The sequence below is a fragment of the Colias eurytheme genome, chromosome 16 (assembly GCF_061535395.1).
Source record: "Colias eurytheme isolate Ceu_HAF_F1 chromosome 16, ilColEury1 Martin Lab GWU primary, whole genome shotgun sequence".
Taxonomy (NCBI): Eukaryota; Metazoa; Arthropoda; class Insecta; order Lepidoptera; family Pieridae; genus Colias; species Colias eurytheme.
The window spans coordinates 3486812-3514248 of record NC_142995.1 but is presented as its reverse complement, the minus strand read 5'-3'; the positions used below and the strand labels follow the sequence as shown (position 1 = coordinate 3514248).

General features: G+C 31.1%; 3 protein-coding genes across 5 annotated transcripts in view; 1 reads left to right on the top strand and 2 right to left on the bottom strand.

Moving 5' to 3' along the window:
- Positions 1–293: 293 nt before the first annotated feature.
- Positions 294–5716, bottom strand: LOC149901680 (5-formyltetrahydrofolate cyclo-ligase-like). The gene is made up of 5 exons (XM_090110994.1): positions 5615–5716; positions 2709–2830; positions 1945–2197; positions 1446–1570; positions 294–1047 (listed from the first exon to the last, which is right to left on the bottom strand). The coding sequence occupies exons 1-5, from the start codon at positions 5670–5672 to the stop codon at positions 955–957; spliced, it is 651 nt and encodes a 216-aa protein (XP_089967120.1). The 5' UTR covers positions 5673–5716; the 3' UTR covers positions 294–954.
- An 849-nt stretch (positions 5717–6565) lies between these two features.
- LOC149901679 (5-formyltetrahydrofolate cyclo-ligase-like) lies at positions 6566–9528 on the bottom strand. The gene is made up of 5 exons (XM_090110995.1): positions 9430–9528; positions 7612–7733; positions 7142–7394; positions 6859–6983; positions 6566–6719 (listed from the first exon to the last, which is right to left on the bottom strand). The coding sequence occupies exons 2-5, from the start codon at positions 7726–7728 to the stop codon at positions 6627–6629; spliced, it is 588 nt and encodes a 195-aa protein (XP_089967121.1). The 5' UTR covers positions 7729–7733; positions 9430–9528; the 3' UTR covers positions 6566–6626.
- A 10459-nt stretch (positions 9529–19987) lies between these two features.
- Positions 19988–27437, top strand: part of Trpm (transient receptor potential cation channel, subfamily M) — a 172231-nt gene continuing 164781 nt past the window's right edge. For all 3 annotated transcript variants that reach the window (XM_090111286.1, XM_090111285.1, XM_090111284.1), the window contains exon 1: positions 19988–20295. In XM_090111286.1, coding sequence (XP_089967412.1) covers positions 20206–20295 — 90 coding nt within the window. In that variant the 5' untranslated portion in view covers positions 19988–20205. The remainder of the gene's footprint in view (positions 20296–27437) is intronic.

Genomic DNA, 27437 nt, shown 5'->3' with positions numbered 1-27437 from the left:
GTATTCATTATAGTTGAGTCGCGCGGTTTCATCCACAGTCCAAATCACATGCAAACATTTTCGTCTAATATTTCAACCCTTAAGATTACTGTCGAAAAAAGTAGCTTATGTTTGTTTGTTTGTCAGTGGTTTTATCATCAATTTTCCTGCCAATTTTCATCAAAAATTATATAAGTAATAATCTATACGTAAAATTAAATACTGTCTACACATATATTGTTAGGTTATTATGATGAGGGTATTTGCGATATTCCTTTATGATAGGGTATAAGAAAATAAGAAGTTGCAAAATATGAGATTCTTTATTTATAAATCAGAAATAATGATACAATTTCTTAAATAAATACAAGATAAACCATTTATATATATTCAGTATTGATAAATTTTTACAAAGTTTATGTTATAAGAATAATTCTGACAGTTATAATTTCTTAATTTTGAGTCAGCTGGGCTTTTAAATTTGTCCACGTGAGCCGTTATAATGAATCATCACTACATAGTATAAAACAAAGTCGCTTTCTCTGTCCCTATGTCCCTATGTCCCTATACGTATAAGAAATACGAAAAACAGGAATTTATAACATTATCACTACATAGTATAAAACAAAGTATGTCCCTATGTATGCTTAAATCTTTAAAACTACGCGACGGATTTTGATGCGGTTTTTTTTAATAGATAGAGTGATTCAAGAGGACGATTTTAGTACATAATTTATTATGTTTTACACAAAGCGGGCGAATCCGCGGGCGGAAAGCTAGTATTAGTCACAACAAGAGCACCATACAAACACATAATTGAAAGTTAACAGTATTATAAGCTTTCTTTGCTTTGTACCTAAATAGTAAAACACAATATCAGACTTATAATCTATTAAATGCATAAGTATCTAATATTTTAAGTATTTATAAAAAATATATTTTTCTCAGTGATAATATGCTTATTAATATAAGACATCATTCTGCGTAAATAACGCCATCGATCTTCTGGTCCAGGTCATTCATAGGCACCTTGTCCACGATTTGGCAGTTGAATGCAACTGCTATCACCTAGAAGAAAATTGCGAATTAGTTTCTGTTATAAAGTTATAATTTTAAAAGAAACAATGCACAAATAAACATAGAACAAGAATATTTCATGTACATGTGCCAAAAAATGTTTATGACGTAGTTAGGCAACCAAGGGGCAAATAATAAATTTAACTCCACTTCTATCTAAACTGGTGGTATGGATTATTTACTAGGTAACATTACTATTATGTATATTAGTAAACTTAAAAGAAAGTAGTAGATATTATTTACTCTACATAGAGCAGCGGTACCGATTTTTCATTTGTTGGATTTGAAACAGAGATGATTGGAGAAGTAAAACAACTTTTACAAATTAAAGTCTAGACGTAGGAGTAGCTTGTATGTAAATAATTGCATTATCCAAATATTTGTCTAACCTTTGGTGGTATTTGTTGCATAGCTCTTATCTTCGTTATGTATTTATCGTAATAGCCCGCACCGTGTCCAACGCGACCACCGTCAAGGGTGAAAGCTACCCCTGGTGCTATTATTAAGTCTAATCCTGGAAACAATGGTATCAAAATATTATTGTTATTGTGCGAGACAATAAATGGTAAATGGCAACATAAATAGGTCCTGCAAGTTCTTGCAGTAATACATTGGTAATAGTAAATGAAATCATGGGTATTATCAATTTTAAGAATGACATTTTTATATTTTGTTTGAAGAATAATTAATTAATCAATTAGCCATAAAAATGAACATAATTTGACAACAAAAACCAAACTCTACGCTACCCATAGTTTTAAATACTTTGGGTACTTACTACACTATTAAAATAAATGCATTTATCGATTTCAATAATAGGCATATACATATCATATTACTATTCAGTCATTAAACATCTTACAATAACCGTGTGAAAATTGGCATTACCTGAATCCAAAGCGTCCTCCCGAATTTGGTCCTTCGAGTGCTGTTTGATGCCGTGTCTCGTGAGCGGCATGACATCTTGATCACCATTTTCCACCTTCAGCATTCTCATCACACCACGAAGGTACTGAGGCACGAAGGCAGATGCTCCTCTACCCTGGATGTGTGATATGATAGGAGCCGTATTGACTTCATCATCCGTGCTCATGAAGACTGCTATGCGATTCGCGGCTTTGTAGTAGGGGTGGTTGATGATCTGAGATAGTTATAAGATGTAGGTTAAAATCTGAACGATGTTCAACTTAGATATTAATAGCTGTTCGGAACGGCTTGCACGAAAATTGGTTTTATAGACAAGGAGAAATTGTAACATGAAGATAATGCACTTCATAAACAATAATAAACAAGAACAATAACAAATTAATGATTAAGATGACGAACAATAAAGGTCATTTAATTTGATTAGTATATTGTTATAAGAGAAGGTATATAAGTATCGGTCCATAAATGGTTGCGGATGAATTGTAACAATACCCGTGACTCGGCCACTGAAACCGGATCGACGGAACACAATAGGTTTAAGAGGAAATATGGTGATAGACTATTTTGAAAAAAAAAAATGTATTTCAAAAAACTATCTGTCTACAAGACAGATGCCGTCCGAAAACCTAAATAAAAAGCCATATTCTGTGGTTAAGCTCTCCTGCACTATTTAACCAAAGTAAATATTTTATTGATTAATAATGCTTATGAAATAGATCAGTTACCTTATTGTAAACTATTTTAGATTGACGATCCTTCTCCTCTTTCGAAAGCTGTGAAATTCTCTGTGCTATTTCTTCACGGAGTTGCACTTTTGCTGGATCTGGTGTTCGTGTAGCCATTGTTGCTAAAAAGAAACAATAAAAGTAGGTATTGGAGATTATCACTGCATTATAATATGAAAAATTTTTTTTTTTAATAAATATTTATTAATTATTATTTTTGTTTATTTAATAACAATTAAACCACATCGAATCAGACCCTGAAAAATGAAAGGGTTCTATTCCTAAGCATACTCAAGCGTAAGAGAAAAAAAAAGACTCGATTAGTAAAGTATTTTGGTCGCTATCGTGTTAACAAGAAAAAGGATCCGCACATACAGACACACGGACGTCCAAGACAGAACTTTTTTAAACTGTTTTTTAACTAGTTTAAATAACAAAAATGACATCAAAAATATCATGAACGTTAAAAATAGTGTTTTTTCTTAATATGTGTGTCTATGTATTATCTTACAAGTGCAATGTATGATACATAAAGACATTTTAAGTTTGAAAAATCAGATGTTTTGCGCGAAGTGACAGTAGTACCCACCTCAACGCTTCGCTTATGAGGCGTGCAATTAAGGTGCACATATTATATTATATTGTCTCTACCTATGCTACATAAACACACTGTCATAATTATTTGTATCATTTAGTACTGAATCATTGCATCTGTACAGTCACGTGGTCTCCTCTGAAAATCAGTGCAGCAATACATTTTAATTAATGTTTGCTGCTTTGCTGACGGGGAGTCCTTTTTGCCACCATTGCTATATATGTATATTTTTTTTTTCTGTTCTGTGTTAGATTATTAAGATTTATATTTTTGTAATTGGTGGCAAATAAAACACTTTCTATTTCTATTTCTATTTCTATTTCTAAAAGGCATATTGTATATCACACTATAGAGCCCATAATAATAGCAATTTAATGTCACGAAAAGGACCATCTAGTACTATATTATGGCGTAATTGAGAATTTTTGAAATCGTTCCAGTAGTTCCTGAGAAATTCAAACAAACAAATTAACACAAACTATCCAGCTCTATATTTAGTACATATATAGATTTTTTTAGCATATCATCATTTAAAGTAACAACTAAGAATATTCTAATCACTTTGTAAAAAACACGCTCGTATTCACGCTCGTCATGTAACCATGAATGAAATACCTTCCGTGAAATGGTATTACGCCATGTATATTTTTTGTAAACATCAATACTTATTATGTTTTGTCTACATATCTGATGTCAAAAGTTCATATAAAAACTATTAAAGCGGGCTTATCGTACCGATGAGTAGGTATTTTATTGATAATTAATGATAGTTGGTACAATACTTAAAAAAAACGTACCCTAAAAAAATAAACAATAGAGCTGATAATGCTCTTAAAAAATAGTAAATACTATGGTAAATACTGCCTATAATTTATTAGGTTCGAAATGTTGACTAGAAAATATTTAAAAACAGCAAAATATATTAGCAAATTAGGATATAGAGAGAGGAGGAAATTTCCAAAACAATCGACGTTGTCATCTCTATTTCTATTGTTTACAATTTAAATGTAACGTTGAAAACTAAATTCGCGCGCAGCGTAAAAAAAATACACAAAATTTACCCTCGTTGTATGACGACAAAATAAAACACAATAGAATGATGAAACCAATTATTATTCTAAAAGGAAGAGAACATAACAAAAATCAATTAGATCGATCGATTGTAAAGTTGCAGGTAAATAAAAGATATATGTACAACTTTTGGTATTCAACTGTGTGACGTAACATCAAAATTGATGTTAATATTTCAAATAAACAAGTATGTATTTGGTTTGTTTATTGTATTTTTATCACTTACTAAATTTTTTAAGCTATTGCATAGCTTCTAGATCGCGGCCCGCGGGCCTTGAGCGCGGGGACCGAATCTAGAAATTCCGTAACGAAAAAAACCTCACGCTCCCCACTCCGACGGGCACGGAGGTGTGGCTTGAAGGCATGCTATGCAATAGCTTTACCGCGGCAGTCCCCGAGTGCCAAACGTCTTTTATTTTTTCTACGAAGTCAGCGAAATTTGTCTTATTAATGTAGTTTTTAGGGTTCCGTACCCAAAGGGTAAAACGGGACCCTATTACTGAGACTTCGTTGTCTGTCTCTCTGTCTGTCTGTCTGTCTCCAGGCTGTATCTCGTAAACCGTGATAACTAGAAAGCTGAAATTCACAAATGATGTATTTTTGTATGTTAACAACAAATACTAAAAATTAAAAAAAGTAAAATATTAAGGGTCTCCATAGTACGGAAGCTTTCGTGCGCGAGTCCAAGTTGCACTTGGCCGGTTTTTGAAACGCACTTTTACCTTATAAAAATATTTACCTGAATGATTTATAAAAAAACTCATGTTATTTTATTACGTCAAAGTGTGGTAAAAATCTTTATCTTGTTTCAACTCAACATTGAAAATGCACCCTAATTTTCAAGGGAAAAATTATGCATTTTCAGAGAAAATTTACTTCAGTCGAACTTAATTTTATTTATCCTCTCAATTCTTGGTTTCATTCTATTCGAAATTTAACAGAATATAATAGTATAAAATTAAATTAAATTAATTTAATATTGAAAGTATCTACTTAAATAAAATCGACATTGTTATTAAAAAGACAATAAAAAATATTAAAATATAATTTATAAAAGTAAATAATTATATGGTATTAGTGGTCCACTTAGATCCTGGTATCAGCTTTTTTAAATAGGTAATATGTATTTAAAAACTAAATATTCAACTAATATTTAAAAACTTAAGTTATTTAAGCTATTTTGTATTGTTTCAAAGTTTTAATTTATTTTAAGGCCATTGAATAGTAATTTTATTCTTACCGGTTATATTATACGTGATTCCCTTGATGTTTATTCGTCGAAACTGATTTAAAAACATTGTAAAAACGCACACAGCGTTATCATTGTTTGATAACCTAACACGTATTAATTAGCAGACTATTAAAGAAACATGGAAACGTTTTAGTTCAACGCCATCTATATTTTTAACTTGAACTTAGAACAAAACTCGTGTTCAAAAGACATTGGTTTTAGCGACATCTATGGTCTAATAGACAATACTACTCTTTGGAAGAATTATATTTTAATAACAAAATGCTGAAGATGTCGTTTTAAATTGATATATGTTTTGTTATAATAATATGTACGTAATAAAAAATGAAGCACTAAAATGTATGCATGCATGTAACTTAAAATATATTTAAATATAATTTGAATTTGTTTTCGTAATTTTCAGGAAAAAGGATTGTACGATAAAAACACTTCAAAAACTAGCAGAAGATATTAATTTAACTCCGCAAGCTTCGAGACATGCAGTCGGCTGGAAATTGTCTGGGACTTCAAAAAGTTGTTAATTTAAGCATTTGTCACGTAATGAAATGAGGGTTTAGAAAAAAATAAAATGTATCACAGCATCCAGTTTCATTTATTAAAGTATTAATGGTAAAAAATAACATTACAATACGTTTAAATACAATTTGCTAACATTTAATAACATCATAACAGCATTGTATGCTTATTTTAACAATTTAATACCACAGACTAATAATAATATACTACGTATACAACTAATACTGACCATGAACCTTTATTTTGCATTATACTTATATTCACATTTACGACAAAAATATCTAACAACCTCTAGACCTTATAACAGCTGTAGACTCATCCTTAAAAATTGAAAATTCGTTTTCTTAAATGCACTTTGCTTAGTAAAATATTGTTGACAATATATTTTCTTGAACACAACAATCAGACTTATTTCATTATACTTATTTCATTAATTGTAAAAGTAATATTTTTGTAAGTATTTATACTTATTAATATAAAAAAATCATTCTGCGTAAATAACTCCATCGATCTTCTGGTCCAGGTCATTCATAGGCACCGTGTCCACTATTTGGCAGTTGAACGCGATTGCTATTACCTAGTGGAAAAGGGTGAATTAGTTTTTATTGTGAAAAGAAAAAACATTAATTTCAAACCAGAAACAAATAGGTTAATATTCATGTGCCAAAATAGATAAAAAAATATTAACTACTTATAAAAATATTGGTGGTTGATACCTTCGGTGGTGTTTGTTGCTCAGCTCGTATTTTCACCAAGAATCTATCGTAGTAGCCCCCACCATGTCCAACGCGGCCCCCATCCAGGGAGAAAGCAATACCTGGCGCTATTATTATGTCTAAATCTGGAAATAGTAACCAAAAATATTTATTATTTAAAAAGTGGTTAAAATATGTTATGACGTTTAAATAATTCAATAAATAAATGTTTGAGTTTGAAATTGAATTAATATTCATTCATAACCATCTACATACTAATAAGCCATATTAAAATTGGCTATACCTGAATCCGAAGAGTCCTCACGCTTTTGATCCTTTGAGTGCTGTTGGATGCCATGTTTATTTTGCGGCATGGTATCCTGATCACCACTTTCTACCTTTAGCATTTTCATCACACCACCAGCGTACTGAGGCACGAACGCAGAGGCTCCTCTAGCCTGAATGTGGGCTATAATTGGAGCCGTGTTAATTTCTTCGTCCGTGCTCATGAATATGGCTATTCGATTCGCGGCTTTGTAGTATGGGTGGTTGACTATCTGAGAAAGTATAAGGTTAATTAGGTCGAGGTTATAATCGCATTTTTATTATTGCAGTTTCATATTTAATTTTATAATTTGAACAAGTGCCGTTGAATGAGCTTTTGATTAATACGTGAAACACACTTCAGCCTTACTCCAGTAGTCGTTTTCATTAGGATCCTTACTAGGTATCTACTTGTGAAGTAACGGGTATGAAATAGAACAGTTACAATACCTTATTGTAAACTATATTAGACTGACGATCCTTCTCCTCTTTCGAAAGCTGTGCAATGCTCTTTGATATTTGCTCACGAAGTTGCATTTTTGCTGGATCTGGTGACCGTGAACACATTGTAGCTTGAAAAAAAAAAAGATAAATATAGCAATAAAAACAGATGTTGGAGATTATCACGTGAGATTCGAATGTAAAAAGAAAATTTGAACTGTTTTTTCTTCATAGAATATTTAAAAACAGTTATGGGGCATGTTCTGGAGATATAGATACTTAAAAATATCTACGTTTTATCGGTTATCCTACAAGGTATATAAAAATACAGTTGCGAGTCTCCGGGTAACAGCTGTTCCAAAAGTCTCTCGCTAATCATTCTAAGGCTAATGTCAAGCTAATGTGGTGCGTGTGAGCAAGACACCAAAGAATATTTATACCACAGACTATTAATAATATACTACGTATACAACTTATACTCTAAAAAAGAGCAAGACACCTTACATTTTATGATGTGAGTGAGACAAAAATTGTGCAGGAACCGATACAGCACGTTTTGTATTTTGTTGTTAGGTTTTTTACTTGTTTTGGTTGTTATAGTTTAGTTGTTGTTATTGTTAGTCTATGTAATTGGTCCGTGGTAGATATGATATTATTTTATTCTCTGTTTCGTAGTCGACTTGGCCGTGTTTCTTGACTGTTTCTTCTGATTTCTTGGCTTGGATTGGCTTCCCTGTAAATCGACTGGCTTTTGATTTTTGCTTATGACATGAACTGTCGAAGAACACCTAAAAGCACAGTCAAGTCGAGTAGGAAACAGAAAAAACAAATAATAATAGTAGAAATGGTCTCCCTTTTATGTGACTATGACAAAAATTAGAGGAAATAATTTATGGCCATTCTATTTAATTCGAAATGTAACATCACTACATAGTATAAAAAAAGTCGCTTTCTCTGTCCCTATGTCCCTTTGTACGCTTAAATCTTTGAAACTACACAACGGATTTTTATTTAATAGATAGTCGAGTGATTCAAGAGGAAGGTTTATATGTATAATAACATCCATTAAATAGTGGAGAAGTACTGTTATTTTTGAGGTTTCTAATTTTTTCCGGTTACATTGCAAACGCAGGCTGAACCCTGCGAGTTTTATGAAAATAATGTACTAAGTATTATACACATTGAAAAGGTCTACAGAAAAGTCTGTGATGGTATATGTTTATCTCTTATGGATAACCCACAATAACTTTTTTTTGTCATTTACATTGTATACTTTTTACGACAAATAATGGCTAATTTTCGAAGCGATTTTAACCAATACAGCATGAATCCTTAACCAATTGAATACCTTGAATACATTGTTCATTTAATATAGATCTATATGGCCCCTTACACCGTATGATTTAAGGGAATATTTTCGAAGATATTACAGATTTAAAAATTGCGGGACATAGCGTTTGCGGCGGTACCGGCCGGCCGCCCGGCTATATATTTTATACCCGTGCGAAACCGCAGCGGGCCGCTATGTTTTTATTTACATAATACAACGTTCACAGTTTTTTTGTAGTCTATTTAGTATCAACATTGCACCCGTGCGAAGCCGGTGCGGGTCGCTAGTAATGTAATAAAGTTAAATCAAAATTGTCGATGCTATCAAACAAAGACATATTAGGTAGATTTTAACTTTGAAACTACCAACATAAACAAATTCGATCCCTTTGCTATCAGCTGTTTTACGAAATATTTATTGATAGATATTTTAGATTATCTAATGTATTTTTATTTAACTCATATAGAAATTAGGCAAAAATAGTAGTTTATTCTTACCTGTTATGATATGCGTGATTTCCTTGATGTTTATTCGTTGAAACTGATATTATAATACCGCAGACAGCGTTATCATTGTTTGATAACCTAACACGCAATAACCAGATTAAAAAAAGAAACATGGATAGGTTTAGTTCAACGCCATCTATATATACAATTTGAAATTAAGAGAAAGCTCGCGTTCAAAAGATATTGGTTTTAGTGACATCTATGGTCAATAGACGAAACTTATTGTTCAATTGGGCGAATTAAATGTGGAATTAAATAAGAAAATTGGAGATGTCGCTTTTTTGTTTTTTTACATACATATTTTGAAATAAAATATACAAAAAAGAGCGTGTGTGCCGAGCACACGTGTCAGAAATGAAACTTGTCGCCTTGAAATTTTACTCTCAAGTCTCAACGCGCCTTAAGGTTTCACTTAAAAAGGAATCGCTAAAATGTATATTGTATGCTATATAATTCACGGATGACTAACATAAATTGATATTATTGATAGAGTGTAAATTATATGTATTGAACTTTGTAATAAACAAGGTTACGGTATCTATAATAACTAACTCTATAAATTGTCAGTCATCTTTAAGTAGTAGTATTATAAAAAAATCCCAATTCTGTCTCTACAATTAATTTTATTAGGAGAGCTTAAAAGTCTGTTTAGAGTCTTTAGACGGCATTTATAATGGCCAAGAGCTGGTTGTTATCTATACATATAATAAAATCGTAGGAAAGTCAAAACTGTACATTGAATATTTTTTTAAAAGAATACTTGATCCATGATCTATAATCGATATAGAAGCCAAAAATATAGTTTTTAGAATTTTTGTCTGTTTGTCGGTTTGTCTGTTTGTCTGTTTGTCTGTATGTATTTCCGAGCTAATCTCAGAAAGTACTGCATAGATTTACTTCAAATTTTGCATGAATATTCCTAAGAGGTCGGGTGAGGATAGTTTAAACATATTATCATGATATCACCTTCGGGGGAGGAGCTGTGAACCTTTATTTTTCTTACATATTCCGTGTACTACGACAGCGTACAATCTAAAGACTCATGTTTAAATGTTGGTTTCGAGTAAGCCATGCTATTATCTAGCTTTACAAAATAAAAACTATGTCATTTACGTAATTTGGGCAGAGAAACAGTTTAATGAATTTAGTAGTATAAAGACAAATTTGAAACAGCGCCATCTATGAGATTTCGTAAAAATCAAATCAATTTACATGTTATCACTACTGAACAACTGTTGAAAATTAATAATTTAAATATAATCATGTTATTTATTTAACTCTTTAACCCATATCTTCCCTTCCCTATAAGGTGCGCTTATATTTCGTGTGAATATACTACATTTTTAAAAGTGAGGGTAGATGTTTATTATTTTAAGTCAAACTAGATACCATTACAATTAATCTAATATTGATTGTGTTCATTGGTTACATTTTTAATCTTCGTGTTTTATAAATTTATAAAGAATAGAAAAAATTCGATCACGAGGCGGGACTCGAACCCACATAATTTCGTGATCGAATGTTTCTATTCTTTATAAATTTATTATTTATAAATTTATATTTATAAAGCATTTGAATAAATAAATAAATAAAATTAAAATAAATGTCATAAAACCAAAAATATCAAATTCAATCTTCGTGTTTTGTGAATTTTCACCATGCGTTCCCACAAAAGGTAAGTTGTTACTTTTATAGGTATTTATTTTTATAATGATAGCAATTCATGTTTTTTATTGGTTTTATAATGGTTTTATATTACACTTTTAGAATGAAATAATAAAATGATGAATTCTTTTTGACTTTTACAAGATTTTGAGGTGCGTTGGGAACAGTAGTTTGTTGATAAAATTTTATTTGTAAGTAGCTTTTTTTATTGATTTACAATTATTAACGTTTGATTTTTTATTTACAGATTCAATGTTCATAAAATTATATCGCCTTTGGAAGACTATTTCTGCTGACAATTTTACAACACCACTTGAAAATTGATGATTTGATGATGAAGATAGTGGCAGCAAGGATTAAGTGGAAATTAGTAATCATCCTCTTCGTCAATTTTTGACTGAAGTTAATGTCCAACGTATGGTTCAATCATTGGAAGTATCTCGGGTAATTTTGGAGGATATTTTTCAGGAAGGAGAGGAGGGGCAGCCAACCACATATCAAACTACTACGTTTTAGTACCGAAAAAAATGTTATTGCCAAATGAAACATAAATTTTGCACTCACAAATGTACAAGTTATGATTTTTATTCTGACTTTGCTGTTATCTGATTATAATATTTATCGTTATGGCTATCGAGGTACCGACCGTACTGGGATGAGAGTACATGATATTATACCTACTCATCATCCAGGATTGCTTAGAGCATTTTCACACTGAAAAAGATGTTTTCTTTGAATCGTAGTTGCTTCATTTATTTATTTTTAATCATTTTACATAATATGTTTTATATTTGCCCATTTTCATTATATTTTATAAATAAAATGGAACCAACATAACTTTGTTGTGTAGGTATCATTTCTCTATTAATAATCCGGAGGCATATTTTCCGAGCACCCCATTTAAGGTGCGGTCCTGAAATTATAAAAAGTTAATGTATACTTTTGCCTAATATAAGCTCAAGATCATTTTTAGATAAAAATAACAAAAAGAACTTATTTATTAAAATTTAGTAGATAAAAGAAATTATGTTACGATTTTATAAGAAAACACAGTATATTTATTAGGCGGCGGTGATCTCTTCCAGGCAAAAGATATTCATCAGCTCAATAAAATTGAATAGTTGTTGTTAGTTATTCTTTAAATTCACTGATTGTAATGAGCATTTCCGCATGCAAGTTGTATCGTAGTTTAGATATATCATAGTTTTGACACATTACAGTTCCAACAAAACCCTCAAATTTTTGAGCAGAGTTGAGTAAGATAATTTAAAAAATGTGCTGTGTTAAGTATTATAGAAAAGGTTAGTTCGTTGATAATTATCATTTCTTCATCATTTACATGGGTGTTGTTAAATGTTAGTAAAAATAAACTTTGACTGTTAATACTTTTGTTCAGTATTTACCTGTATGATTATTGCTTGGTAATTAATATGTATATTTTCATGTCGTATAGCTAATTATAAACATAAGTGTGATGTGAAACTAGCTGGATTTATTTTTACACACTCACAGCCATATATTTTATATTAAAATAGTGTAAATCATAATGTTTTTTCACAATTAAAAATATTTCCTTTTTTCTGATGGTGTTGGCATCGAATTAAACCGCGCTGTCGTTTCGTTCACTAAAAGTGATGTTATGAGGACCGAATATGTAGCCGCCTCAACTTACGGAAACGAGAGTAACCTGCGTTGTCTGTTAGTTATTGTATAGTCGAATTTAACGTTACATGGAAATTGGAATCTAAATATATTATGTATACTTAGGTATATTAAATCTGTACATGAAATATATTTCCTAAATAACTATCACGGGGTGATTAGGGATCGACACTGATGCCAAAGAAGCAAACAGTAGGTAAAATTTTTGTCCGTATAACCGGTATAGAAACAAAAACTACTCGACGGATTTAAACGAAACTTGGTACAATTATTTTTCATATTCCTGAGCAGAGCAGTAACTCCATTTTTAAGCTTTCGTCGCGTGTGCAACCTTAATGGTTAAAGCTACACAGAAATCATGTATGAAAGAAATGTTCTCCTTATTATATAAAAAATATCTCCCGACATCATAAATGTCTATCTTTTATGGTTGACTCACAATAACACGTGTAACTTCCGATAGCTTAGGAGTTCGAAGCTTTCTGATTATATTTGTCTATAACACTCTCAGTCCGTTTTAACTCAATTTTTATTTTCATGCATCAGTGCCACCTAAAAAATCTTTATCTCGAAATTCGAGCAAAGCTAAGAAAATGAGAAATAAGAGTTCTCAAGAATCGTTAGAGGTATACTCTAGGCCGAAAACAACACGTGTTATGCCGAGAACCTGAAACCGCTTCACAACGAGAATTGCGGCTCACAGCTGACCGCGAACGGCATGTACTATCCCGTGAGACCGAAACCTTCACTGAGAGGGTATAACGTCTCACAGCTGATCACGGCCGTCACATTTTATCTCGAGAATCTGAAACTTTTACTCAATATGAAGACCGTTTGACAAATGATAGGGTGCACCATAATATTATTCGATCTCTTGAAGATGAACATGAGCATAAGCAATGACTAGAGTAGGGACGCGAATATTACAATTAATTGAGACAAAAACGATTATAAAGTTTGTTTAATGAAAGATTAAGAATTGAAACTATTCGGTCTCTGGAAACGGACGAATAGCGAGAGGCCCCTCTTACTGCAGACAGATTTCGCATAGTCTTAATGACTTAGAGGTAAACATAGAAGATCAATCTACGAATTCGGTGGTGGGGTCCGACAAATATAAAAGTGGGTTTTCTTATAACCTCACAATTGATTACAGATCATCTTCTGTATAGGCGATATTAACGTAGTATGTTATTTTTGTAATGCTTTAAAGTGGAGTAAGGAGTCGGCTTTCGTTTGAAGATACACCGGAACCTTTGAAATCACTACTTTTAGAGGAACATGACGTGCAATCTAAACAGTTCTTAGACAATATTCGCTCTTATAGTAGTGCGTTTCAAATGATCCTTTGGTGCTCAACAATTATCAGAAGGTCCTTTCATGCTTACTTTTAAGATACCAGGTCAAGTTTACCATTTGATAGGATCCCTTTTGCCTGAAGGCCAACCTAAGTTTCTTTAAATATATTTTGTAATCGACTACAACGAATAGTCGAATACAAGAATTATCAATATTTCTCGAATTTAAAACTGAACTCATTTCACAATTTTAGAACATGTTTCATCAGGTTAATTCGTATGTATGCAGTTTTAAATCGACATTAGAAGCTTTTCCTCAAGATGGTGATATTTGTTATAAATGCCGATAGACGGACGTCTATCGGCACTCAGGAACTCCCTGGGCGTGTATAACGCCCAGGCCACAGTATTACAATTTTTCCTACAGCAGGGCGACGAATGTATTTTCGCATAGCAAAGGAGGGGAACTCGCGGGGGGTCAAGTGACGCGGGCCACGTACCATTAACATGCTTAGTTTGTGGTACCGAGCGCGAAAGAAAGTCATCGTGTTTTTGTTTTGTTACTATGTAAACTAACGTAATTTAATACTTAGGTACATATTCTATAACGGTGCGCTCAAACTGTTAATCTACATTTAATTAAGATTATTATTTGAAATACTAAGTAATGTAGAATTTAAATCACATTCCTTCATGTTTTCCTCAGATTTTCAATTTTCTCCGATTTTAAGATTTTCAGAGTGTTCAATTTTAATGTAGTTAAATTTTATAAGAGACAATTAAGAACATTCAAAAATAAAGTGTCACGTATTTTTTTTAAACGACGAATGACCTAAAACGACGTAATCGCGGACGAAGTCGCGGGCAACAGCTAGTCTACAATATTGCTCTAATTCGCGATCAAAATAGCTGCTTTAAAACTTTCTAAACATACTACTGACTAATCTATAATATTTAATTAGTTGACATATTATTTAGATAAAAAATAATAATGATCGCGTTATTTTTATCATCAAATACACGCAATGTAAACAAATAATTAATAAACTTTTAGTCTTTTCTGATCGAAATGTCCCCATAGTAGTTAATTTGTCACGTTATAATATGAATAATTTATATTTAACGATGATGCCCTACTTTTTTTAACGCCACGGGTCGAAAAAAGTGAAAATCGGTTTTTGGTCATTTCATAGAGCTAAGTATAAAAAGTTGAAGTAGATAGCCATTCAAAAGATTTAAATATGTACTGTTAAATAATTTGTTCCTTGACCACACTAAAGACCTAAGCTAAGTTTACTTATAAGAGTTTATTTTTTGGAAATAGATACTAAACAAATTTTAAAACATGTAATGTTTGTTATTAACCGTATCAACCTGGGCCGTTTTCGGACGAACTCCTAGCTAGATAATAGTAATTGTAATTCTAAGTTGTAATTATCTACTGAAATAACATAAAAGTCATAAATGGCAAACAATGAAAGCAATGCAAATTTACCATAATACTACACGCAATAAACACGCAAAATATCAATTAACGTGGCTTCAATTACTCCTATAATATTACGGTTGAAAATAATGTCATTTTTGTATCAATCTTTTGTCTTTGCTCTTTAATTTATCGAAGATAGTATAGAACATAAAAAATCTATGTAACGTTTTTTATTGATGTTATTTAAAATTGGTTTATGTATATATCCATGACAAATAATATTTTTTTGTGTAAAGGTTATAGGTACCTTAGAATATTTATTATCTACTAGCGGTCCGCCCCGGCTTCGCCCGTGGTACATGTTTACGTTTTCTCTACTTAAGAACCATCTTCGTACTTCAAGGAATATAATAAAAAAAGAATTATCGAAATCGGTTCAGCCGTTCTCGAGTTATGCGCTTACCAACACATTTTGCGATTCATTTTTATATATAAGATATACTAGCGGTCCGCCCCGGCTTCGCCCGTGGTACATGTTTACGTTTTCTCTACATAAAAACCATCCTCGTACTTCAAGGAATATAATAAAAAAATAATTATCGAAATCGGTTCAGCCGTTCTCGAGTTATGCGCTTACCAACACATTTTGCGATTCATTTTTATATATAAGACTAGCGGTCCGCCCCGGCTTCGCCCGTGGTACATATTTACGTTTTCTCTACATAAAAACCATCCTCGTACTTCAAGGAATATAATAAAAAAAGAATTATCGAAATCGGTTCAGCCGTTCCCGAGTTATGCGCTTACCAACACATTTTGCGATTCATTTTTATATATAAGAAGAAGATAAGAAGATAATTCAGTTTTCAGCTTAATACGTAGAGACTTTGCATGCGGACTTTTGAGTTTATAAAAACATACAGATGATAAATCGAAGATGCTGATGTAAATATTCTGTACCTTCTCCCCTAAATTTTTACAATAATATAATATGAAAATTATTTAACCTGGTATTGTTTTAATACAAGAAAAATGGACCCATAGGTAAAAGGTTTTAAGCAGGCATCTCATATTTGCTGCACAATTTTTCATTTGTTATCAGATTTTCATAACGTCGTGACAAGATAATAAGGCTATTAGATGATGGTCGAGGTCGTTTTATCTTGCACGCTACGCAATGGAAAAATTAACGCATTTTTAGCTTGTTTTAAAAGAATGAACTTATACCTAGGTGTTTATTTGGGAACAGATTGTGACAAAATACCAACGATGGTCATTAGCAAATTAGGTAGCAATATGAATAAGAAAAATATCATAATACTATCTATAACTTAAAAAATAACAAGTTTCAGTTTGAAATAAAAGTAAACTTACTACCTACATACATCTTATTCTAGGTCAATGGCAATAATAGGTATACGTATTTCTATATTATAATATATTTCAGGGATGGCCTTTCAGGCGTTGCTTTTAATATATATAAATAAAAACAACATTTATTTGAGTTTTTATTTACATTATCTCATTTACGGTTAGTTATAATATTATAATAAGATATATACATAAAAAATCATAATAGGATTCACTCCGATTTGAATAGTAAAATATTATTGACTTTGTTCGTCCGCTGTGGACTCCTAAACTGAATCGATTAATTTTCTGCAGTTTTATACATATATCACAGTTTAAATTGTGTTAATTTAAAATGCACTTAATAATACCAAACGAAATGGTTCTTAATAAAAGCAGAATGCAAACATGTTTTCAGTTTATTTTAGGATAAATTCACTAGCCAGATAGCTTAGAAACCGCTTCCAGTAGGATTAGTGGGCACAAAAACTATAAAAAGGTCTTAAACCAATATCTAGATTGAGTTTTTATTAACAGTATGTATGATATAAACGCAATAGGGTTATTTTTTCGCAGTTTTCATCGAGTTGTAGTTACGTAAATAAAAATCGAATAAAAAAATATTCGATTTGATAAAGACAGGTAGAGAGATTTGTATCATACCGTTGATAGCTTTTCCTGTGAAGTGCATGTAAAAAAGAAATTTTTGGTTTTAAATTTGACTTGTACAAACATACAAACTTGTACTAAAAAAAATACAAACTATAAAAATCCAGTTAACGGTTTTAAATCTGAATTTAATTTTTTCAAATATTCAGACTGTTTCATAAAAAAATATATATAAAAATTATTAAATATACTTCTACTTACAATATTTTACCGTCTTCCTATAGTGTCGTTAACATTATTTGCTCAGTACATGGAAGAAGCTATAAATCTCTATCTCCTTAATTAGTGTATGCGGTAGCCGGCAACACTTGAGACATCTAAATTAAGTGAATTTATCAAACTAATTTATATTGTGTAATCAATCTTGTGCCATCTATTTTTTTAATAATGTCCCAAACACGTCGAAGGAAGTGTTCAGGTAATTGATAACCGTATTTTTTAGGAATCATTTAACATTTAACATTAATTCATTTATCATTTATTTTTATATATAAACGATAAAATAATAATTACAAATTATGTATGATAATTAATTACAATAAAATATTCCACTAGTCTTTTATTTAAAAAAAAAAAACAAATTCGTACCTTGTCACAATTTTCATTAGAAAAATAAGTAACTTTTCTATTTAAAAATAAAACATCTCAATAAATAAGTCTATATTCCAAACACATACCTACAAATAATGAGAAATCCAAGCGCAAATCCGATTATAAAGTTTCCATTTGCGTGTTTAAAACGCAATCACCAACTTTCATGGATCATACTATGTATCTTCTTCTTTTATATATAAAAATGAATCGCAAAATGTGTTGGTAAGCGCATAACTCGAGAACGGCTGAACCGATTTCGATAATTCTTTTTTTATTATATTCCTTGAAGTACGAGGATGGTTCTTATGAAGAGAAAACGTAAATATTATGTACCACGGGCGAAGCCGGGGTGGACCGCTAGTTTTATATAAATATTTTAGTTTTCTTCACATTCATTTAACATAATATCTATTGATATATTACATCATTTCCTTTCCGAGCTTCTATGATTCTTGAGTTGTTAAATATGAATTAAAATATATTCGTGATTTGATCTCTTTGTTATTGCTTTTTTCAGCTTGCTGAAAAAAATATAATGATAATTTTACCGTCATCTCAATCTCATGCCACTATTTAAGAAATACGAAAAACAGGAATTTATAACATTATCACTACATAGTATAAAACAAAGTATGTCCCCATGTATGCTTAAATCTTTAAAACTACGCAGCGGATTTTGATGCGGTTTTTTTAATAGATAGAGTGATTCAAGAGGAAGGTTTTAGTATCTAATTTATTATGTTTTAGACAAAGCGGGCGAAGCCGGAAGGGCGGAAAGCTAGTACATATTAAAATCCGATCAGAACACGAATTACATATATAAAACATGAAAAAATATCATTTGTACACTTCAATTTCAGAAATGTTGAAATTTAAAAAATACTCCCGTATAAGAATTTTGTTCTAGCAATAGCTTTTAGGGACAGTCTGCAATTGCTTGAGAGAGCTCCATTTATTATTTACACACGGTAAACAACTGTTGTTGTTTCAAAATGGACCGAGAATACCGAAATATTAAAGAATAAATATGGTAGAGTCAGTAATATAATTTATTTACACTGTTACCTAAAGTGTGTAAAAGATAGAGTTTACACATTATTTTAATAGATAATTTAATGTTTGTAATAGTACCGTACATTTAATATATTTTGTGGGACTTAGAGGTATATTAATAATTATTAATTAATATGTATAATGCTTAGTATAATGATATTATGATGTATGTTTTAAATATTCAATATTATGCGTTCTTTTTTGTTTGAATGTACAATATTTAATTATAGTTATGAAATATAGAGTTACATTACACAAAATGTAGAGTTGTAGAGTCGATTGCTTATAAGGCATATAAAACATTTTTAATTCAAATTTGTATTGTAATTATTGTGTGTACTGTACAATTGTACATAGAAACCTTTATTTATGTTTTTATTATGTACGTGTATGTATTAAAGCATACTTTAGTGAACCAATTAGCAATAGGTATTGTGAAAGCGATATAAATACATAATTCTTCACTCTAATTACCGCCATTACTCATAATCGATAAAATTATAATTGTTACTCGTGCATATTACTAAATGAGTAAAATTAAACCCGCGACTAAAAAAAACGCCTACACTTTTTGTCAGGCAATAACGTAGGGAGTGTAAACTAGGAGTTAACAATTTATAAATAGTTTCCGTATAATGTTAATACGGGGCGTCCTTCAGGATATCCGAGGTGTGCTGAGGGTCACATGTAACCCAAATGTTCTTTGTTTGGTTGAGAGTGGCAGGGGGCGCCAGTGACAGCTGCTGTTAGCTTGCGCCTTGCGGTCCGCAGTCCGCAACTCTCGCCCGGCGCTCCTCGGCACAGAATCTAGTCCGTAGTCGGGCTCGTGTTGTCACCAGGAGAGGGTGTGTGCCACAATCCGGCACGACCAAAACTTTCTTACGTCAAATCAATGGATATAACCTAACACGCCGCGAGTTTAACGAGTTAACATGGAATGTGATTTGGTCCCATAATAATTCCATATGGGTTAAAGTGTTTTACGTGACGTGTTGAATTGCCAATGATGTGAATTAGTTCTGTGCAGTGGTTATAAAAAACCGAGTTATGAGCATTCAAAAGTGCCTTTTGGATAACTCTAGTAGGATGATAAAGGCTATGTCCACTGCGAAATCGTCTAACAATGAAGTCAAAACGGTAAGTGATCGGTGTACCATTCGGTTGTTTTAATAACAAAGGAGTTTGAGAGAAACGAATAGGTTATCTGCAATATTGACATTTAGGTTATAAATGCTAATATGTAACTTATTACATCGTAACCTTTATAAATAATTCACACTTGCAAGTGCATTATAAATAAATAATTTCAATTAATTTAATTTAAATTATGTTTGATAGAGCGGTATAAATATTCGCAAGCTGTGCGCGCTCTAGGAATTAAAATATGTAAGATATTAGACAAATTATTTGACCTTAATTATTGCCATTAGCGTTAATCGACATCGTTCGTTGAACTTAATTTGACCTTAATTCAATGTTTATAAAATAAATTGCAAATATCTACTTTAATTTTAAAGAAATGCTATCATTTTACAACATCTATAAATGTTAGCCACATGAAAGTTCAAAACTCTACATTTCAAAAGAGAACAATGAACATGATTTTGTAAAAGCACAGTAAAATAACGGCATATACCTATTCTGTCCTTGAGATAAGTCGGTATTATTGCAAATGGTATTGGAATTTCAAATATAATTTGAAACGATAAATAATACTACATGTAACATTGGACTCTACATTTTCATTACTACTGACAATATAATTCACGTAAATGGCTGGATTTCCAACTCCATTTCAAATACAACAATTTCTTTTAAAATTCTAACAAGAATTTAATCGATCTACATAGAATTTATGCACAATATTTAAAAAACTAATGTATGTATTTCTTGTTCTGTAACAGGAACTTAAAACGTACGATTTTTTGCAAATTTTGTCAATTTAAGAATTTCGTTAACAGTTTGTTACGTGATGCAAGTGATAATTTAATAGATAACTTATATATATTTTTAACCGACTTCTAAAAAAGGAGGAGATTCTCAGGTCGGCGGGTATTCTTTTTTTTACTAGATGTGTTATACATATTTATATTTGGTTTTACAATCTCATAATGCCTCATTTAGAACTTTAGAACTTTAATTTCAATAAAAAGTAGCTTTTTTGACCTGGGTTCCTCAACTACATATTTATATTTTAATAGTATCAAAATTGGCGATATGTGTAAGCTGTGATAACATAACAGACAAACATACAAACTTTCGCATATCAGTATGGATGCTTTGTGTAATAATAATTTTGGTGGATGATGTAAAAATTGTCAAAGGAGGTGCAGAATAGATAATGTTCAAACAAACAAAGGGTTGGGTTAGCACGTCAATGGTTAAAATGAGTAATATGGTGCTACGTCATAGCTTTGGAATAATACACGTTTTTTATTACGTCTTTATCACTGATTTAGCGTTACTTTATTTACGTATTGTTATTTACGTACTGTACTATAAGTTCTCTTTATACTATGCTAATACGATGTCAACTGTAGATAGAAATGGTTGACTTGTATCAATAGATAATATATGGTAGAGCCGTGTTTAAATTAGTTTTATAAATACAATAAGTAGAGAAGTTATTGAATTTTCAATGAAATCAATGTTAGAAATTGATTGATAATACTTTCGTTTTTAAGCATAATTAATAATTTTTATAATAATGATATTGATTTAAGAACACAAAAAGATTCCAGAATGGACTTTATTTTTTCAAAATATACACATCCTAAAGTAATGAATGAGGTATACCGTTAATGACGTTTGGAGCCAAATTTATGTATGTTCCTACCTATATATGTGTAAATTTTGCATTTCAAAAGAAAACATGATACCTATCATTACTTGAAACGACAAAAATGAAACGACGGAGTAGAGCTGCGTTGCGAATTCATTATTTTAAGAGCATTGAATAAAAAAAAAATCTTAGAATTTCTCTACTTTCAGCTGTTTTCATCGTATAGTAATTACATGACATAATGTTTCATATGAAGATATTTAATATCAAGACAATAACAGTACAATTATGATTAATTATTTGGGTCGTTGTACGTTTTGATGATATGTTTCTACGAACTTTCTTACTTAATTGGCTTCCAGTGGTTCTTCGCTTGTCTATTTGGCCTCTATTAGAGGACAACTGAAGATATATTAAAGTAAATTTATAATGAAACATTTATTATTAATAAATGAATATACAATTCAAACAAATACTTTCACTTTCGTGCTTATATTATTCTGAAATTCCTTTGAGTTTAGTTAAAAGAGGATTTTGGAATTAATGGTCGGTTTTAAAATAAATTATATAATTCTTGGGCCTTATGGACATATTTTGAGTAACATTTTAACAAAATCCATTAAAGTACATGTGTAGATATTTATTATTCCTAAATAGAAGAATAATCTTTGCGTTTGTAAGTTTGGATGTGGTTATATTTTATGAGATAGATCGATGGATATTTGACTGTTTTCTTAGTTATATTACTAAGTATTTTATTATGAAGAAAATTTGGATAACAATGAATGACTTTCAATAATCCCACAACATCTGTGTTGTGTGTTGCAGTAATAATCGCAAAATATATCGTTTTAGATAGTTCGCACGATCAGTGATCACCATAAACTAAATAAACGCATTGCTTCTTATGAAAATAGGCCATTCAATACGAACACTTCAAGATCAGAATTATTTATATCTTGGTAAAATTGATAAAGCAATCCGCGAATGCGTGGCGTCAGCTTATTATTTTGTGTGATTTATAGTGAATATCTGTTGTGGAATAAGAAACAATGTAACAAAGAGGGAGAATATTAATAATACAGTGCCACAGATAATATAATAGGTATATTCTGGATAGTACAATCGTATTTTATTTATCAGAGTGTATACGTTCTATAGGAAGGCTGATCACCTACTTGTCCCTACAGAAAATCGATCAGTGAATCAGATGTATACTGCATCTACACCTTACCCCATTAGGGGACATGGGACTTCACTCTTATACGTTGCATAAAATACGAAAAAAATATATGTTAACACGAAGTAGAAGCAAAACACCAATAAAATTGATAGTAATCTTGGTACAACCTATCCCACAATAATTAAGAAGGCCGAAAAAGCAATAAAGACCTATCTAACGGTATCAGTGTCTCTAGTGCCGTGATAATTTATCCAGGTATAACCTCCTTTGAAATGTGATTTTAAAACATATCTTCCTAAAAGTCTATTTATAAAAATAAAAACAGTCTCATATAAAGAGCTTCAATATCTTACCTTATTTTACATTCATATGATTAGTCTGAAATCGCAAATTTTAGCCACGAGGATACAGATAGGAAAATAAAATTATTTTTGCGCAAGGAATTGCCAGTTTATCTGGTATTGGCTCTACCCTGGTGAGGCGTGCGATAGGTTTATTTCACATGTGTTTCATTGATCGATTATGTTAACGAAAGATGATCTGGGGCCGTATTATGACCTCTTATTTCCAGACAGTTTACGCCGTGAATTGAACTGACTGGCAAATTCATATTCTACCATAATTAACCATGGCTGGTTATTGCGTACATAATATGAATTTGCCAGGAAATAAGTGGTCATAATACGGCCCTACCATATGTTTTATGCAGATCAAGATTTTATCAAATGCGTTTAAAGAGAAAGAGTAATCTACAAACAATTTTGCTCTCTAATCTTAAATTTAATCTTGTCACACTTTATCATAATGGGTGTCTTTACTCATATCTCGCTTATAATCTCATTAACTCGGATAAATGGCCTTGTCGCAAAGATAAGGATAGATCAAACAGATTTTGGCGTTATAGATAAGATTAACATCAATAGTGAATGAGTTATTTATTTAACTGCACAATATAACTACGCGTAATGGAAATGTTATTACAATTTTACACAGTATAGTTTATTAGGTAGTCTTATCAATTAGCAATGATCTCTTCCAGGCAACCGGGTTGCTTTAAAGAATAAATATACGATACTTGCCAAACTATCTCGGTGTTTTGATAGGTTGGCTTGCTATTTTGTTGAAGCTGGCTTTTGTCGTCAAGATGGATTTCTTAATCCAGTTAAAGGATTTCAGGGAGTTGTGCAAGACATCAGAGTTAGTAACAACGGGATCAAAAGCAAGATACACTAATACTAGATAGTGGTTCTCTTTGACATTAGATGTTTTTCGAGCTTGAAAAGTTGCACGGCGAATGTAGCTGTGCTCCGCGGTTTTACCCGCATTGCTCTTTAGTCTTCTGGCCTATTGGTCTTAGAACTAACCGTAATAATATTACATATATAGAATTTTTCAAATAAAGTAGTTCCTGAGATAAACGCATTCAAGCAAGCAAACAAGCAAACTCTCCAGATTTATAATATTAGTATAGATTATTGCTAGAAACCGAATATTGGTATGCACGATTCGAGTTCATGTATTATATAAATATACACCAAAGATCCGATGGGACTAAACGATGCTTTACATCTGGTAACCCACATGCTTCGATATTCAGGGCTACATCCAATTTATTATGTACAAATGGGTATAGTCTCTAAGTACATCGACTTGCTATGTTCAATGTTGTAGGGGAATAAAAATGAGATCGGTTGCATAAAGCATAAATATTAACTAATTTACAGGACTAATTAAAAAGTAATAAGTATTTTGCTTTAGAAATTGATTGGGAAAGTTAGAGTGATATTAGATAGATAAGATAATAGGGTGCAATTGTGCGTATAATTACTTCAATAGTTTATGACCAACGCCGTATTATAGTATGAAATTAATTTTTGTTAATAACTCTATGTATAACGCTGAATTTTTCTAAGATATATTCATGTACAAATAAAGAGAACATAACACTTACACTCGTTCATACATAAAATAATATTAAAGTTCACTAACAGTTGCTGGTTACATAACTTCCGTGAAACATTATTTATTACAAAACTCAGGACCCAAAACCGTAAATAATCGCTCGAAACAACTTTGATATTCTCGCAAAGATTCACAACTATTGGAGTTTCGAAGTGGTAAGTGACAACCGACTACTTCCGACGTGGAAATTTAATAAATGCCAATCGAAGTCTAAGAGCTTTGTATTTCCACAGTAAATATATTAAAACAGTAAGGAAACTACTAAACGTTCGAAACGGCTGACTCAAACAATGCGCATCGATGAGACTCGTAAGCAGCTGTTGTGGCGGAGTTGTCAGTTATAGCGAGTGCTCTCTTTAAAGAGCTCGAGAAAAGTTTTGGCTTTATAGCGTTAGTACATAATTATTTTACCGAAAAGGCTTAGTTGCTTACTCTTCATATTCTATTTACTGTGGTATTTATCTAACGCTTTATATATCACTCAAAGCTGAATGCGGTGAAATTTTATTCGATAGCAAATATGCGACAATGCAACAGTTTTCTAAATTATTTATGGTAGAATAAAAACGTGCGTTGTGCGGTCTGAAAACAATACAATGTTTTTGTATAATACCTTTGTTTCGTTTGTTACTAAAAATGTTTTATAACATGTATTATTATTGTCTCTATAAATATTTTGCTTTATGTTTAAGCGTATTAAGCTGTAAGTAAAAGCGGAATATTAAAGTTAACGTTATCTACGATTATTTTAAGAACATTAATTACTAAAAGAGCCCTTTAAGTTTTATAAATTAACAGATATGATATCTCTAAAGTTTTAATTTATAAGTTTAATAAATATAATTAAAGTGAGAGAGGTAATTGCAGGAGGGAAACTTAAGTTTTCATAGCAGAATTGCATTATTTGTTATATTTTATTATTATTTATATTCGGTGTTGCTAAGGGGATTGATATTGTTAATTAGCTATTTTTAAAATTATTAATAATTTTATCCATAATTAAAGTGAATTTTTAGATTTAGCATCAAATTTAATTAATTACTTAGCTAGGTTTAAGGCTAAGCTATATAACTAATTACTAAACACTTCATTATGTGAGTGTAAAATGAGACAAAAAATACTTTCTGGCTATTTTTTCGAAACCCAATATTTGTTATGACTAAAACAAATCCTGTACCATGTCAAAGTGTAATTGGATTTCTGTACTTTGAAATACGAAATTTATTTTTCAAAGAAATATATTGAACTGTGTTCTGACCAAAAAATTGTATTTACTTTAGCTTCTATCGGGAATACCTCCATTTAAAAGTTAGTATTGCCTTTTCGTTTTCAATACATGTGTGTTCTCTATAATAATCTTGTCGTTTCCAATAACACGAAAATGTTCATTGGACATCATCATATATATATAAATCTCAAAAAATCATATATAAATCTCGTGTCACAATGTTTGTCCTCAATGGACTCCTAAACCACTTAACCGATTATAATAAAATTCGCACACCATGTGCAGTTCGATCCCACTTGAGAGATAGGATAGTTTTTATGAAGAAAAACGTAAACCACGGGCGAAGCTGGGGCTAACCGCTAGTATAGTATAAAATAAAGTCTATGTCTCTGTCTGTTCGTTGCTATGTAGTACTTTAAATCTACGCAACGAATATTTTTAAGAGCTTTTTAATACATAAAGTGGTTCTTGAGGATTGTTTTTAATATATATCGCTAAGTTTTCTACAAAGCGGGCGAAGCCGCAAGCGTAATTAGTGTTTTATATAGGTAAATTAATCAATTCATAAATTAAATTTTTTACATTTGCACAAACGTTTAAAACAATTAATTAATCATTCAACTGAATTTCGCTCGCATGAATATGGATATTGCAATGCACACCGATATTAAAATAAACTACAGTTACCGCATACTTATTGCTTGTATAATTATATTGAATGTCAATTGATACATTATTTTGATGACCCAAAAATAAATAAATACAAAAATGAACAAACCAAACGTCCAAGTATCCACACAGGTATTTAGACAGGCTAAGAAATAATTTAAGTAGAGCTTATTTTCAAATTCTTCTCTATATTTTAGTTTTTAAGTAAATAAATAAATCTTGATGTAGGTTCATGACTCTAATTAAAATTAATGTAAAACAAATTACTTATTGGTTTAACATAAATTATATACAAGATATTTCTTACGTTGTAATGTGCTGAGAAAACTCGAATCCATCGTATCTAACATTCCCAATTCTTTAGGTAAACATTCTTTAGGCAGGCATTCTGTCTTTTACATCATGACATATCTTATGATCTTTTCTTTCCATTAAGATGAGGGAATAAAGTTCTC